This window comes from Chiloscyllium plagiosum, unplaced genomic scaffold (assembly GCF_037043375.1).
Source record: "Chiloscyllium plagiosum isolate Xiang-an unplaced genomic scaffold, Cpla_swu_hap1 HiC_scaffold_3, whole genome shotgun sequence".
NCBI classification, from domain to species: domain Eukaryota; kingdom Metazoa; phylum Chordata; class Chondrichthyes; order Orectolobiformes; family Hemiscylliidae; genus Chiloscyllium; species Chiloscyllium plagiosum.
Genome location: NW_028270141.1, coordinates 81,023,286 through 81,035,670, shown reverse-complemented (window position 1 = coordinate 81,035,670; position 12,385 = coordinate 81,023,286). Strand labels below are relative to the sequence as shown.

Here is a 12,385-nt window from a genome sequence, read left to right as displayed (position 1 = left end):
TCTTTTCTGAACCCTCTCAATTTTAACAATATCTTTCCTATAGGAGGGAGACCAGAATTGAACACAGTATTAGTTTTAAATTTGTTACAGTCCCAAATTTTGTAAATACTCCAAGAGCAGAGAAAATGGTTATTTAAGTAGTAACACAGGAACAGAAGTAAGCCGTTGTGTCCTCAAGTCTACACAGCCATTCAATAAGATTATGGCTGATCTATGACCTAACTCCATATTCCTTGATACCCTTGCTCAATAAAAATTGTGTATTTCAGATTTAAATTTAACAATTGAATTAGCATTGACCACTATTTGAGAAAGAAAGTTCCAAACCTCCACTACTCTTTGCATGTAGAAATGCTTTCGAACATCTCTCCTGAGTAGCCTGGCCCTAATTCTTAGACTATTCCGCCTAGTTCTAGAACCTTCAACCAGTGGAAATTAATTATCTTTATCTACCCTGTGTTTCACTGTTAATATCCTGAAGACCTTCATTCAATCATCCCTTGACCTTAGAAACCCTAGAGAATAAAGGCCTAATTTGTCTAATCTCTCCTCATAACTTAACCCTTGAAATCCAGGTAATCAATCGATATTGAATTCCCTCCTGTGCCCAGACATTCTTCCTAAGGAATGGTGCCCAGATCTGCTCACAGTTTCTACATGGGTCTAGTTAGGGTTTTGTATAATGGCAGCATAGCATCTACATCCCTACACTCCAGCAGTTTAGTGATGAAGGCCGAGATTCGATTTTTGGCTATTTTCTGTACCTGTTCATGGAATTTTAAAGAGCTATGCACCTGAATCTCAAATTGTGCTGAACATTCATTCCTTTTAACTTTGTGCCTTCCAAAAAAAACCGAGATTCACACTTTTTCTGTCCGAAATGGATAACCTCAAACATATTTTAAAATCCATCCATCTGTGTCAGTAATTTGCCTTCAATTCTGTGGGCTTCCACCTTAGCTAGAAGTCTCTTATGTGGGACTTTATCAAAAGCTTTTGGAATTCCATGTAAACAACATCCATTGACTAATCTCTGTCCAACACCTTTGTCAGCTCTTCAGAAAATTGACGTTTGTCAGGCATGACCTACCCTTCACGAATCCATGCTGACTCTCCCTGATTTAACTGAATTTTTTCGAAGTAGTCAGTTACTCGATCCTTGATTGTAGATGCCAAAATCTTGCTCACTCAGATGTTAGGCTAATTCTTCTGTAATTCCCCTTGGTTTCTCTCTGTCAATCTTCTTAACAAGTGGAATGACATAATTTTTGTAGTGAAATGATAAATTTCCCTCATTTTTAATTGTGAACCTAGCTTTTCTTTCATTTTGAGATATAAGTGACATTGGCTAGGCTCGCATTTATAGTGCATCCCTAGTTGCCCTTGAGAATGTGGTGGTCAGCTGCCTTCTTGGAAATGCTGCAATCCATTTAGTGTAGGTACATCCAAAATGCCATCAGGAAAGGAACATATTACTGTTAGTAAGTTTGCTGATGCAGAGGCAACAGGGAATTCAGATCAATCCATTAATTGATCTGTACATTTTTAAAAGCCAACCTGGTCAAATGGAGAAGATTTCATGCCCCTTGTGGGAAACGCTGGAAGTAGAATACCAATTTGGACACCCATGCCCTTAACAGGAACATCCAAGGTGACCATCCATTGAGTCAGCTGTAGATTCTGATTCTGGTTATTGGCGTTTAGTGATCGGAAGAGGTGGGGAGAAGGGCGTTTGTCCCAGTCTGGGCAGATCCTCCTCCATCCCCTTCGTAAGTAGGACAAACTGTCAGTCAAAAATATGTCATCTGTCAGTCAGGGACTGAGCTAATTATCCGGACCTAGACCCTCAAATGGACACTGTTGCAATCTCATTCCCTGAGCTGCTACTTAATGCAGGAACAGAGGCAGCATCTTTTGCAGCACTCATTTGTTGCACTTATTGATAAGGAAGGACAATTCTGGCTGCAGATCTTTTTCATAGCCCTAGGAGCTTGGTATGACAGCAGAAGGTTCAAAAACAGTTCCCTGACTGGTACCAGAAATTGGTTGCTCAAGCTTGCCTACTGAATAATAGGTGGCCTGATGTTTTATTCACAGAATCTCAGAATCCCTACTGTGTGAGAACAGGTCATTTGGCCCATTGAGTCCACACTGACCCTCTGAAGAGCATTCCATCCAGACCCATCCCCCTACCCTATCCCGGTAACCCTGCCTTTCTCATGACTAATCCACCAAGCCAGCAGACCCCTTGACAGTATGGGCAATTTATCATGGCCAATCCACTTAACCTGCACATCTTTGGACTATGCAATGAAACTGGAGCACCTGAAGAAACCCATGCAGACATGGGGAGAATGTGCAAACTCCACACAGCCAGACAACTGAGGGTGGAATTAAGAGGAAATCAAACAGGCTTGAATTGCCTAAGAGCAACTCATCCATGACTCGTGGCAAATTTGGTCAATGATATTATGTTAACAATACTGAAAGAAACAGGTGGAAGAAAGGCAGAAATATTGATCCCTGAAAGATGACCAAGATTTAGTATCACTGAATTTAGCACAGATTTTCACCTCACTCACCTAGTGCCCGAGCTGCAGCCAATTTATTGTGGACTCTTGGCCTGAATTTTCAAAGGTTATGGGCAAACAGGGGTTTAGGCATGCATCGAAAATTTGTTTCTGGAAGCTATCACTGCATCCCAATGTTTCCAGAACACAACACAGTCTTCAAAGGGAACAGAGGATCTTGTTTCCAGTTAGCAGTTCATTAGTGTCCTTGAGGAGCTTGTCGATGAGGCAGGGGCAGCCAGTCAATTTGTTATTTGACTTATTTGTTCTTTTATCTTCCAGAGATTCAGTTATGTACTGTATTAAAACAAAGCAAATGAGCATGCAAATCTTCTGCTATAGTTACTGTGAATAGGGGGAGGGTATAAAATAAAAACTGGTCCATATCCTGTCATATAACAAGTCTTGGTCACCCCGTCATCCACGTTTTGCTGACTTCACATTTAAAATTCTTATCTTCATGTTCACATTTCTACATCTTGCTCACCACCCCTCCTCCCCCTTCCTCTCCCAACTAGCTGTTCATGTTGAAATCCAAATAATGTAATGTCAGTTGATGCGCAACTATCTGTTTAAAGTGGAGAGTTGCAATTTTATTGAAAAGTAGAAACTTTTCTTTTGCCACCAAGCGTTTTGCAGCCATAGATGGGAAGTAGTATTGTTTGGCAAATTCTGTAATCAGGGAGGTCCCGGCCCTCTGAATTCCTGCCTACTCTTTAGTTGGTCAAGCAATGTCAGGTCCCATAATGGCTGCTATCTGCCTCTGACTCCTCTTCTCCACTTGGGCATCTCCCACTTCCCTATAGAACTCAGCAGGGAATATATTATATGATAGGGTACAATTTTAACATACAGAGAAACCTCAATTATCCGAACGAAATGGGCGGGCACTATTTTGTTCGGATAATTAATTATTTGGATAATCGATTTTAGTTTGAACAGAGGAAGCCATACTAATCTAACGCTGTGCTCTACCGGAGAATTTGTCTCAAATCTATAATTGTAATGAGTCTGCCATTTAAACAAACTAATGTCTGCAAATTATAGGTTAAAATGAGAAAAACTAAACCCGTACCATGAAATCCCTACAGTAAACACGGTCCTGAATAGTTTCTATAGTCGCAAGACTATTTCCAGCATCAGTTTCCGGGAACTCAGTCTCGTGATAGAAAGCCAGAAGCCCCACCTCGCGCATGCGTTTATGTTCTTAACCTTTTTTATAAATGAACAGCCCAGTAAAGTGACTGGAACACTGTAAAACATTTATTTTTGTAAAGGGCTGTGTAACAACCCTTACCTAAAAAAAATCCAGTCGCTGATGCTTGAACTGCTTGTGTTTCTTTGTAATCCGAATACAGTGTACTTACCTCTTTGATGCGGGACCTTGAAACCTTGTTCAGATAATCCGATATTCAGATAATTGAGATTTGGATAATTGAGGTTCCCCTGTAGAGGGTCTTTCACTTAAAATGGAGATGAAAATTTTATGGCTTAGATGTTTGAACTGCAAGGAAGCTGATTGTTATTTGGGCAGAAAGGAGAGTGGAGTTAAGGCCAAAATTAAATCAGTCATGATCTTATTTAATATCAGAGGAGACTTGAGGGAATAACTAGTCTATTCCTACTTCTATTTCATATATTCTTATTAGCAAAGTGCACTGTTGGGCCTAGAAATTCTGGGATTTAAAACCCAGAATTGAAAATCAAGTCCATAGGGTCAAGTTTTATTCAATGTGTTTTCTTTTTCATTTGCAGGTTACTATAGTCACAACAACTACCCAGAATCCCACAGATTGGGGCCCATGATTGACCAACATGTATCTGTTATTAGTAGTGTAAGCAGCATTCGATCGGTAGCTGGTTACAATGACATCCATGATCCGCTCAACATTCTGGATGACAATGGAAGAAAACAGGCAGGATCATACTATGCAGATTCTTCATCATTAGTTTGTCGAGCTCCTGTGGGTGAGTTGATGAAATAAGGATCACACCTTAAACTATTTCTATGTTTTAGTTCATAGTGATCATGTATAATTATCTATGTCTACATATTGACCCAAACAATATGGATTGCAAAACTAATTGTTACAGCAAGATTGAACCCATCAGAGCACTCTGGGCTGATCTCACTGGAAAATCAGTCCCTGCTCGCCAGTGGGCACAGGAGATATGTATTGAAATCTCTGACCTCCAAACCAATCCTTTGTGTCAGGTGATTTGTTAAAATATATACTTTTCTTCAGAGGGTCAGGCTACTTAGCTAAACAGGGCAACTCTTCCCAGACCCACTCTGTCTTTGATTCATATGAATTCCTTCAGAATTGCAGAATTGTTACAGCACAGAAAGAGGTAATTCGGCTCATCCTGTCTGAACTGATTCTGGTAACTGGTGCCAATCTCCTGCCTTTTCACCATGTTCCTACACACCATTTTAATCTGAATAAACATCCAATGCCCACTTGACTTCATTAGTTGAGCCCGCCTCCGCTACATTTCCAGGTTTTCTAGACCTGAAGTACTGCTTGTGCAAAGAAGTAATTTTTTCACAAAGCCTTTGTTTTGTTTACACATCACTTTAAATCGAAACCATCTCATTCTTTATTACTTTACGAGCAGGAACAGATTCTATCCATCTACCGCATCTGGAATATTGTGTGCAGTTTTGGTCGCCATACTATAGGAAGGATGTGGAGGCACTGGAACGGGTGCAGAGGAGGTTTACCAGGATGTTGCCTGGTATGGAAGGAAGATCGTATGAGGATAGACTGAGACACTTGGGGCTGTTTTCATTAGAGAAAAGAAGGTTTAGGGGTGACTTGATTGAGGTGTACAAGATGATTAGGGGGTTAGATAGGGTTGACAGTGTGAACCTTTTCCCGCGTATGGAGTCGGGTATTACAAGGGGGCATAGCTTTAAATTAAGGGGGGGTAGATATAGGACTGAAGTTAGGGGTAGGTTCTTCACTCAGCGAGTCGTAAGTTCATGGAATGCCCTGCCAGTAGCAGTGGTGGACTCTCCCTCTTTATGGGCATTTAAGCGGGCATTGGATAGGTATATGGAGGATAGTGGGTTAGTATAGGTTAGGTGGGCTTGGATCGGCGCAACATCGAGGGCCAAAGGGCCTGTACTGCGCTGTATTCTTCTATGTTCTATGTTCTATGTACCCTATCCAGACTTCTTCTCTTCAGGGGAACAGTCCCAACTTCTTCAACCTATCCATATATCTGAGCTTTCTCATTCCTAGAAACATTTTTCCTGTAATGTGGCGCTCATAATTGTGCATAATAATGTAATTAAGAATCTAACAAGTATCTTTTTCAAGTTGAACATTTCTCCCTGCTCTTCTACGCCATGCCTCTGTTAATAAAGCTGAGGACATTGTTTGATTGCTTGCATGTTCTTTCCACTTATTCTGCCATGTTCAATGATCTGTGCATATGGGTCCCTCTGCTCCTGCACCCCCTTTAGAATTGTGCTTTCTGTTTTATATTGCCTTTCAATGTTCTTTTGACCAATGTACATCACCTCATACTTCTTTGCATTGAACCTCATCTGTCCCCTATCCACAGCCCACTCCACCAACTTATCAATGCCCTTTTGCAGTTTCACACTGTCCTTCTCACAGTTTACTTCTTCCAAGTTTACTACAACATTAGATTAGATTACATTACAATGTGGAAACAGGCCCTTCGGCCCAACAAGTCCACACCGACCCGCCGAAGCGAAACCCACCCATACCCCTACATTTACCCCTTACCTAACACTACGGGCAATTTAGCATGGCCAATTCACCTGACCCTGCACATCTTTTGGACTGTGGGAGGAAACCGGAGCACCCGGAGGTAACCCATGCAGACACGGGGAGAACGTGCAAACTCCACACAGTCTTTCGCCTGAGGCGGGAATTGAACCCGGGTCTCAGGCGCTGTGAGGCAGCAGTGCTAACCACTGTGCCACCGTGCCGCCCACAAACACTTTAAATTGTCCTCTGCACACCAATTTCCAGATCATTAAAAAAAAAGCAAGGCTCTGACTACTGAGTCCATTATACCCCATTAACCATTACTCTGTTTCCTGTCACTCAACCAATTTTTTTTTTGTTTCCATATTGCTACTGGCTCTTTATACCATGACCTACAACCTTTTTCACAAGACTATTGCGTGGCACTGTATCAAATGCTTTTCTGAAGTCCATGTACATCACATCAATAGCATTACTGTCATCAAGTCTTTCTATTGCCTCTTCAATTAACTCCAGCAATTTAAGCATGATTTCCCCTTTAGAAAACTATGCTCACTCTTCCTAATCAATCTGCCATTCTCCATATGGATAAAGGTGGTCATGTCTAGCCTACGTTAATGAGCATCAATATAACAAACACACTGCCTGCAGATGTGCAATGGTGCAAACTCTGATTAACTTCCTTTAAGATCCTGTTATAATATCTTGTGCCAGGGCAGGGTCACATGATCTAAATTGTGCAGCAAGTGCTTATTCCACGATGAGTACTTATTGGATACTTGCTGACTAGGCACCCCACAAAATGTAATACATGAAACCTTCTTTTTGAATCACTAGGTTAAAACTTCTGAGCACATTCCCCAAACACTATCTAAGCATTATTTTTTGTTAGGGTCAGCAGCATAATTGAGTCTCCACTGGTGAAGTTAATGTCATTCATGTGTTTGAATGGTGAAAAACATATGATAGATGTCCTTTACCCAGGTGACTGGCATCAGATGGCTGAACATCATCATACACTTCACTTGTGAACTGACAATGTTACTCAAATGATCCTGATTCATATGTCTGAGACCTAGTGCTCCAGCAGTGTCACATTTAATTTCCAATAGCGGTCAGAATATCGCAGAGGCAACAGAAGTCCTGCTGTTGGGTCTGAAAGCTTGTGGCAAAACTGCTTCCAACATTTGGTGGGTCGGTGGGCCAGATTTAGCTAGCAACAGCCACTTCCATCAAGAGTAACAGGCCAGAGGCTAGCAGCTGAACAGTACTATTACAAGTGGTGGCCATTACTGAGGCAGCATTTAGCGAATGACGGTACATTGATGACTGTGTGCCATCAAAGTCAGTTTAAATGGGAGTGGAGATTCCTGAAGAAGGGCTTATGCCTGAAATGTCGATTCTCCTGTTCCCTGGATGCTGCCTGACCTGCTGCGCTGTTCCAGCAACACATTTTCAGCAGTGGAGATGTCAAGGCTAGGTATGCAGATCCTTAGTGAGATGGGTGAGGTGCCCGGTGAGACAGGGCCATGAGTGCCAGTCATTGCTGTTGAAGGGCTTCTCTCTTGGCCAAAAGTGTCCAAAATGTTAATGTCTTTCCAAAGCTTGCCCGTTAGGCAGGCTCACCTGATCTCTTGTGGCAGCAAGTGATTATTCCACTGTGAGTACTTATTGGACACTTGCCTGAGTCAGCACACTAGAAAAAGTAATACAAAATCTCCTCTTTTCTCAAAGACTATCTGACCTGAGAATCCTGGCAGTCTTACCATGAAGCAATGGGTTCTGTAAATGTGGGCTTAATGCATGTGGAGGCAGGAGGAGCTTAAGTGGCACAGTTGGCCTCCAAGCAGGAATTGGAACTGCTCCCTTCACTGCTGGAAAACTAGCACCTTCCAATGCCTTCCTGTGCCATTTAGCCAGCCACTTCAAAGATTTGGTAAAATTTTGCCCTTCTCTTTTTCCCAGGGTAGGGGAGTCCAAAACTAGGGGCATAAGTTTAAGGTGAGAGTAGAAAGATTTAAATGGGACATGAGGGGCAACTTCTTCATGTAGAAGGTGTTGGAAGTATGCTAAAAGCTGCCAGAGAAAGTGTAGAGGCTGGTACAATTACAATATTTTAAAAAAACATCTGGATGTATATGAATTGGAAGAGTTTATCGGGATATGGGCCAAATGCTGGCAAATGGAATATCTGGGAGAAAGTGAGGACTGCAGATGCTGGAGACCAGAGTTGAAAAGTGTGGTGCTGGAAAAACATAGCAGGCCAGGCAGCATCCGAGGAGCAGGAGAATCGACGTATCAGGCATAAGCCCTTCTTCAGGAATATCTGGTCAGCATGGACAAGTTACACTGAAGGGTCTGTTCCGTATAATTCTATGACTCTAATAGATACATAGTAAAACCACAGTCAGTTGTTAAACTTGTAGAGCAATGAAACCTAGACCCATTACTACTAGAAGATAAGATGTGGAGGTGCTGGTGTTGGGCTGGGGTGGACAAAGTTAAAATCACACAACACCAGGTTTTAGTCCAACAGGTTTATTTGAAAGCACTAGCTTTTGTAGCTCTGCTCTTTCATCAGGTAGCTTTGGAAGAGGATCATAAGACACAGAATTTATAGCAAGAGATTAGTGACATGTTACTACTGAAAGATAGCGGTTTCTCAATAAAGATCAAAATCTTCCTAAATTACATAACTAGACTTCAAAGTGAAACACATCACAATTTTCGATGTTTTCAGTTTACCTGGCTAAATTGCAGTAATCAAAACTGGAGATTTAAGACTGGTGGGAACCCAAATACAGATCAAGGTGTTATTTATCGCTTCTGTCTGTAGACATCAGCATTTCTGGAGTTGTTTAGTGGCGTACCTGCTGTGATTCCCTGGACTGTCCCTAGCCAAGTTCCAGAATGGCAGGCTGGTGGAAAACTGGCAGAGGTAGATTTGATTTGATGCTCATAGATCCTCTTTGAGACATATTTCACCACCTCATTCCATAAAAGACGAGAATTTCCACCTTCCTTACAAAATATTAATAGTGCTGTAAAGATGATGCTTATTTAACTGAGTGAGCTAACATGCTAACTATGCTAAGCTTTTAAGTCAAATGTTTGTCTGATTTTACACTCAATGTACAAGATTCTAAAACAGACTATAAATCAATAAATATGTTTCAGGAAATTAAGTTGGCATTTTATAATTCAGATACAATCAATGTAAAGATAAAGATATTTATCAATGTTTAATGTCAAACAAAATGAGATCTATTATATTTTGGAGAAGAACAATAAAAGAGAAAGCTTGATTACTTCACCTTTTTTAATTAGATGAATTTGATTCATCCTGCAAATAATAGTCTTATCAGTTGTTGTTATGGGATAGTGGTAGTGAAGCAGAAGGAGAGCGAACAAAAAAGCAGTGAAATGTGGTAAAAGAAAATTGGGCAAAGGTTGAATAAAATGGGGAGGGTGGGGGAAGCAAGTTGATGGACAGAGCGGTGGCAGATGCCAAAGGAAATCCAGAACAACTATTTTAATTGGTTACTAGGTAATTCTGCTAAACACCAATTCGAAATGGACACAGCATGAGTGTAGTGTAGGCATAGTACTTCAATAGTATCTGGAAAAGCTTTGTAGTTTTGACATTTGATATCATCGTAATGAGCCGTGCACTAATTGAGATGAATGAGTTATGTTATTTTGACCTCATTAGGAAAATTGATGGCCTCAAGCTTCCATGCTCAGTATTATGGCAAGTGGATATCTAAGGCACTATCACTTTGTGTTACTGGTCCCTCCATTTCATCATTTTATTGAACTTCATGAACAAAATTTGGTTGTTAGCTGGTGGATTGTGTTTATCCTAACTGTGAAGGCAGTTATTTTTAATTACCATTTTTAGCATTGTTGTTTTCACTTTAGGAAATAAATAAACCCAAACGCTATTCTCTTGATTCTCTCATTTTGGTCAAAAGTAAATCTATTAAATCACATTTGAATTACTAAATAGACAAAAGACAACATAAATCATTACCTCCACTTACCTTCACTGGCAAAAGTTACAATGTTTTCTCCTGTTTGTACAGCTATTTATCTGCAAACAATATACATCCAAAAGAAGACAAAGAACTGTGGATGCTGGAAATCTGAAACAAAAACAGAAATTACGAGAAAAACTCAGCAGGTCTGACAGCATCTGTGCAGAGAAAGCAGAGTTAACATTTTGAGTCTAATGATCTTACTTCCGAACTATTCTGAAGTGTTCCAGAATTATTCCAGTTCAGAAGAAGGGTCATTGGACCGGAAACGTTAACTCTGCTTTCTCTCCACAGATGCTGCCAGACCTGCTGAGTTTTTCCAGCAATTTCTATTTTTGTTATATCCAAAACAACTGGCAGTTTTCAATGATATGCAGGTAGGGTATAGCTCAAGGAAGAAGCAAACCCAGATCCTGATTTTTTTCTTGTTAGCTGTCAGAAAGTCAAGATTTTTCAAATCAGTTTGTTGACTGTGGATTGGCCTCAAACTTTCACTGAGAGATGGGTGTTCATTACAAAGATACTTTAATTTTTAGCTTTGTGATTGCAAAGCATCAACCAATCATAGGAAAGCCTTAAGGAAGAGCTGCCTAACCGTAATGACATTGAATTAACATATTGTGGTGGAAATAAGCACTCCATCTTCACTTACATGTATTTGTAAGTACAGGAAGTCTTCACTTAATGTCATTCAAGACAGCATCAATTTGCATTAATGTGGATCTAAAATTAATACCCTGCATTCACATTGCGTTAATGCTGTTTCACATTAACATTACCATATGGCTAGGCATTCTTGCAAAACTCCATAATGAGCCAATGAGAAAAAAAAACAAATGCTGTAAATCAGAAACAAAAACCTAGAACTGAGGAAGAGTCACTGGACCTGAAATGTTAACTCTAATGTCTCTTCACAGATGCTGTCAGACCTACTGAGCTTTTCCAGAAACTTCTGTTTTTGTTTTTGATTTCCAATACCTGCAGTTTTTTCAGTTATTTTCCATTTAAAGACCACTAGTTAAATGCAAACAACATTGATAAGCTTGGTGCACTTTGTGGCATTTTCTGAACCACATAATGCAGCAGTTATGTCACATTTTGACATTGGATATCTTGAATTGTGGTATTATTTTTTAATTTTACCGATAAAATTCATTCACAATGAGCCATACAGAGCTAGTGATTAAGAAGTGTTTTCTGCCAAAAAAAATGGTGTAAAAAAAGTTATGCTTCAAATGAAATTAGGTAATATGAAGTTCTCTGAAACAAATGAATATTGAGTTTATATTGCCAGAGTTATTGGTGAAACAGAGAACATTTCGGGTCTGGTGACCCTTCCTCAGAACTCGAAATGGACCCGAAATGCTAACTTTGATTTCACAGATGCCGCCAGCTCTGCTGAACTTTTCCAGCAATTTCTGTTTTTGTTTCTAATTTACAGCATCTGTATTCTTTCATTTTTGTTAGTTATCTTAGATACATTTTACTTCTGTTTGTCATTGCTGTTCTATTTCATTATCTTCCCAATTATCATATTATTTTAGCATACTTTAATTTGTGGGACCTTGGATAGGTAAGAGCAGTCCACATTTTGATATGTATTACAGTCCTAAACTCTGACTTCAGTGAAGAATAACATTAGTCATTGAATCTTAACTGAAATTAATTTAAGGAAACACAAAATTTTCCTCGTGTAATTATTTTGCATTGTAAACTCAACTAAGTATAATTTATGTAATAGTCCATGAACACTTGAGTTTTCAAAGTATTCATTTATGAAATTTTTGAGAGGAAATATCAAATAATTTTTCCTAGCTATCATGTCATGACTATCCTCTGGTATGTTGCCCAAATGATGATTTTCCATGAATCCACACAGGAATTTTAAAGAGATCATCCGATTATAGCACAACAATGGTTTGTTCTGGCCCATCTCCACAAATACATTTTCCAGAAGTGGTTACAAGATAGCAGTAGGAAGCAGAACCTCTGACTTCTTCCCTTCTCCTTAGTTAAATGCTCTAAACAAAAA

At 39.9% G+C, this 12,385-nt stretch overlaps 1 protein-coding gene across 4 annotated transcripts in view; it reads left to right on the top strand.

The window, feature by feature from the left end:
• rfx6 (regulatory factor X, 6) overlaps positions 1 to 12,385 on the top strand; it is a 92,009-nt gene that overhangs the window by 75,844 nt on the left and 3,780 nt on the right. For all 4 annotated transcript variants that reach the window (XM_043684550.2, XM_043684545.2, XM_087981113.1 and 1 more), the window contains one exon: positions 4,326 to 4,538. In XM_043684550.2, the coding sequence (XP_043540485.2) occupies positions 4,326 to 4,538 (213 nt within the window). The remainder of the gene's footprint in view (positions 1 to 4,325; positions 4,539 to 12,385) is intronic.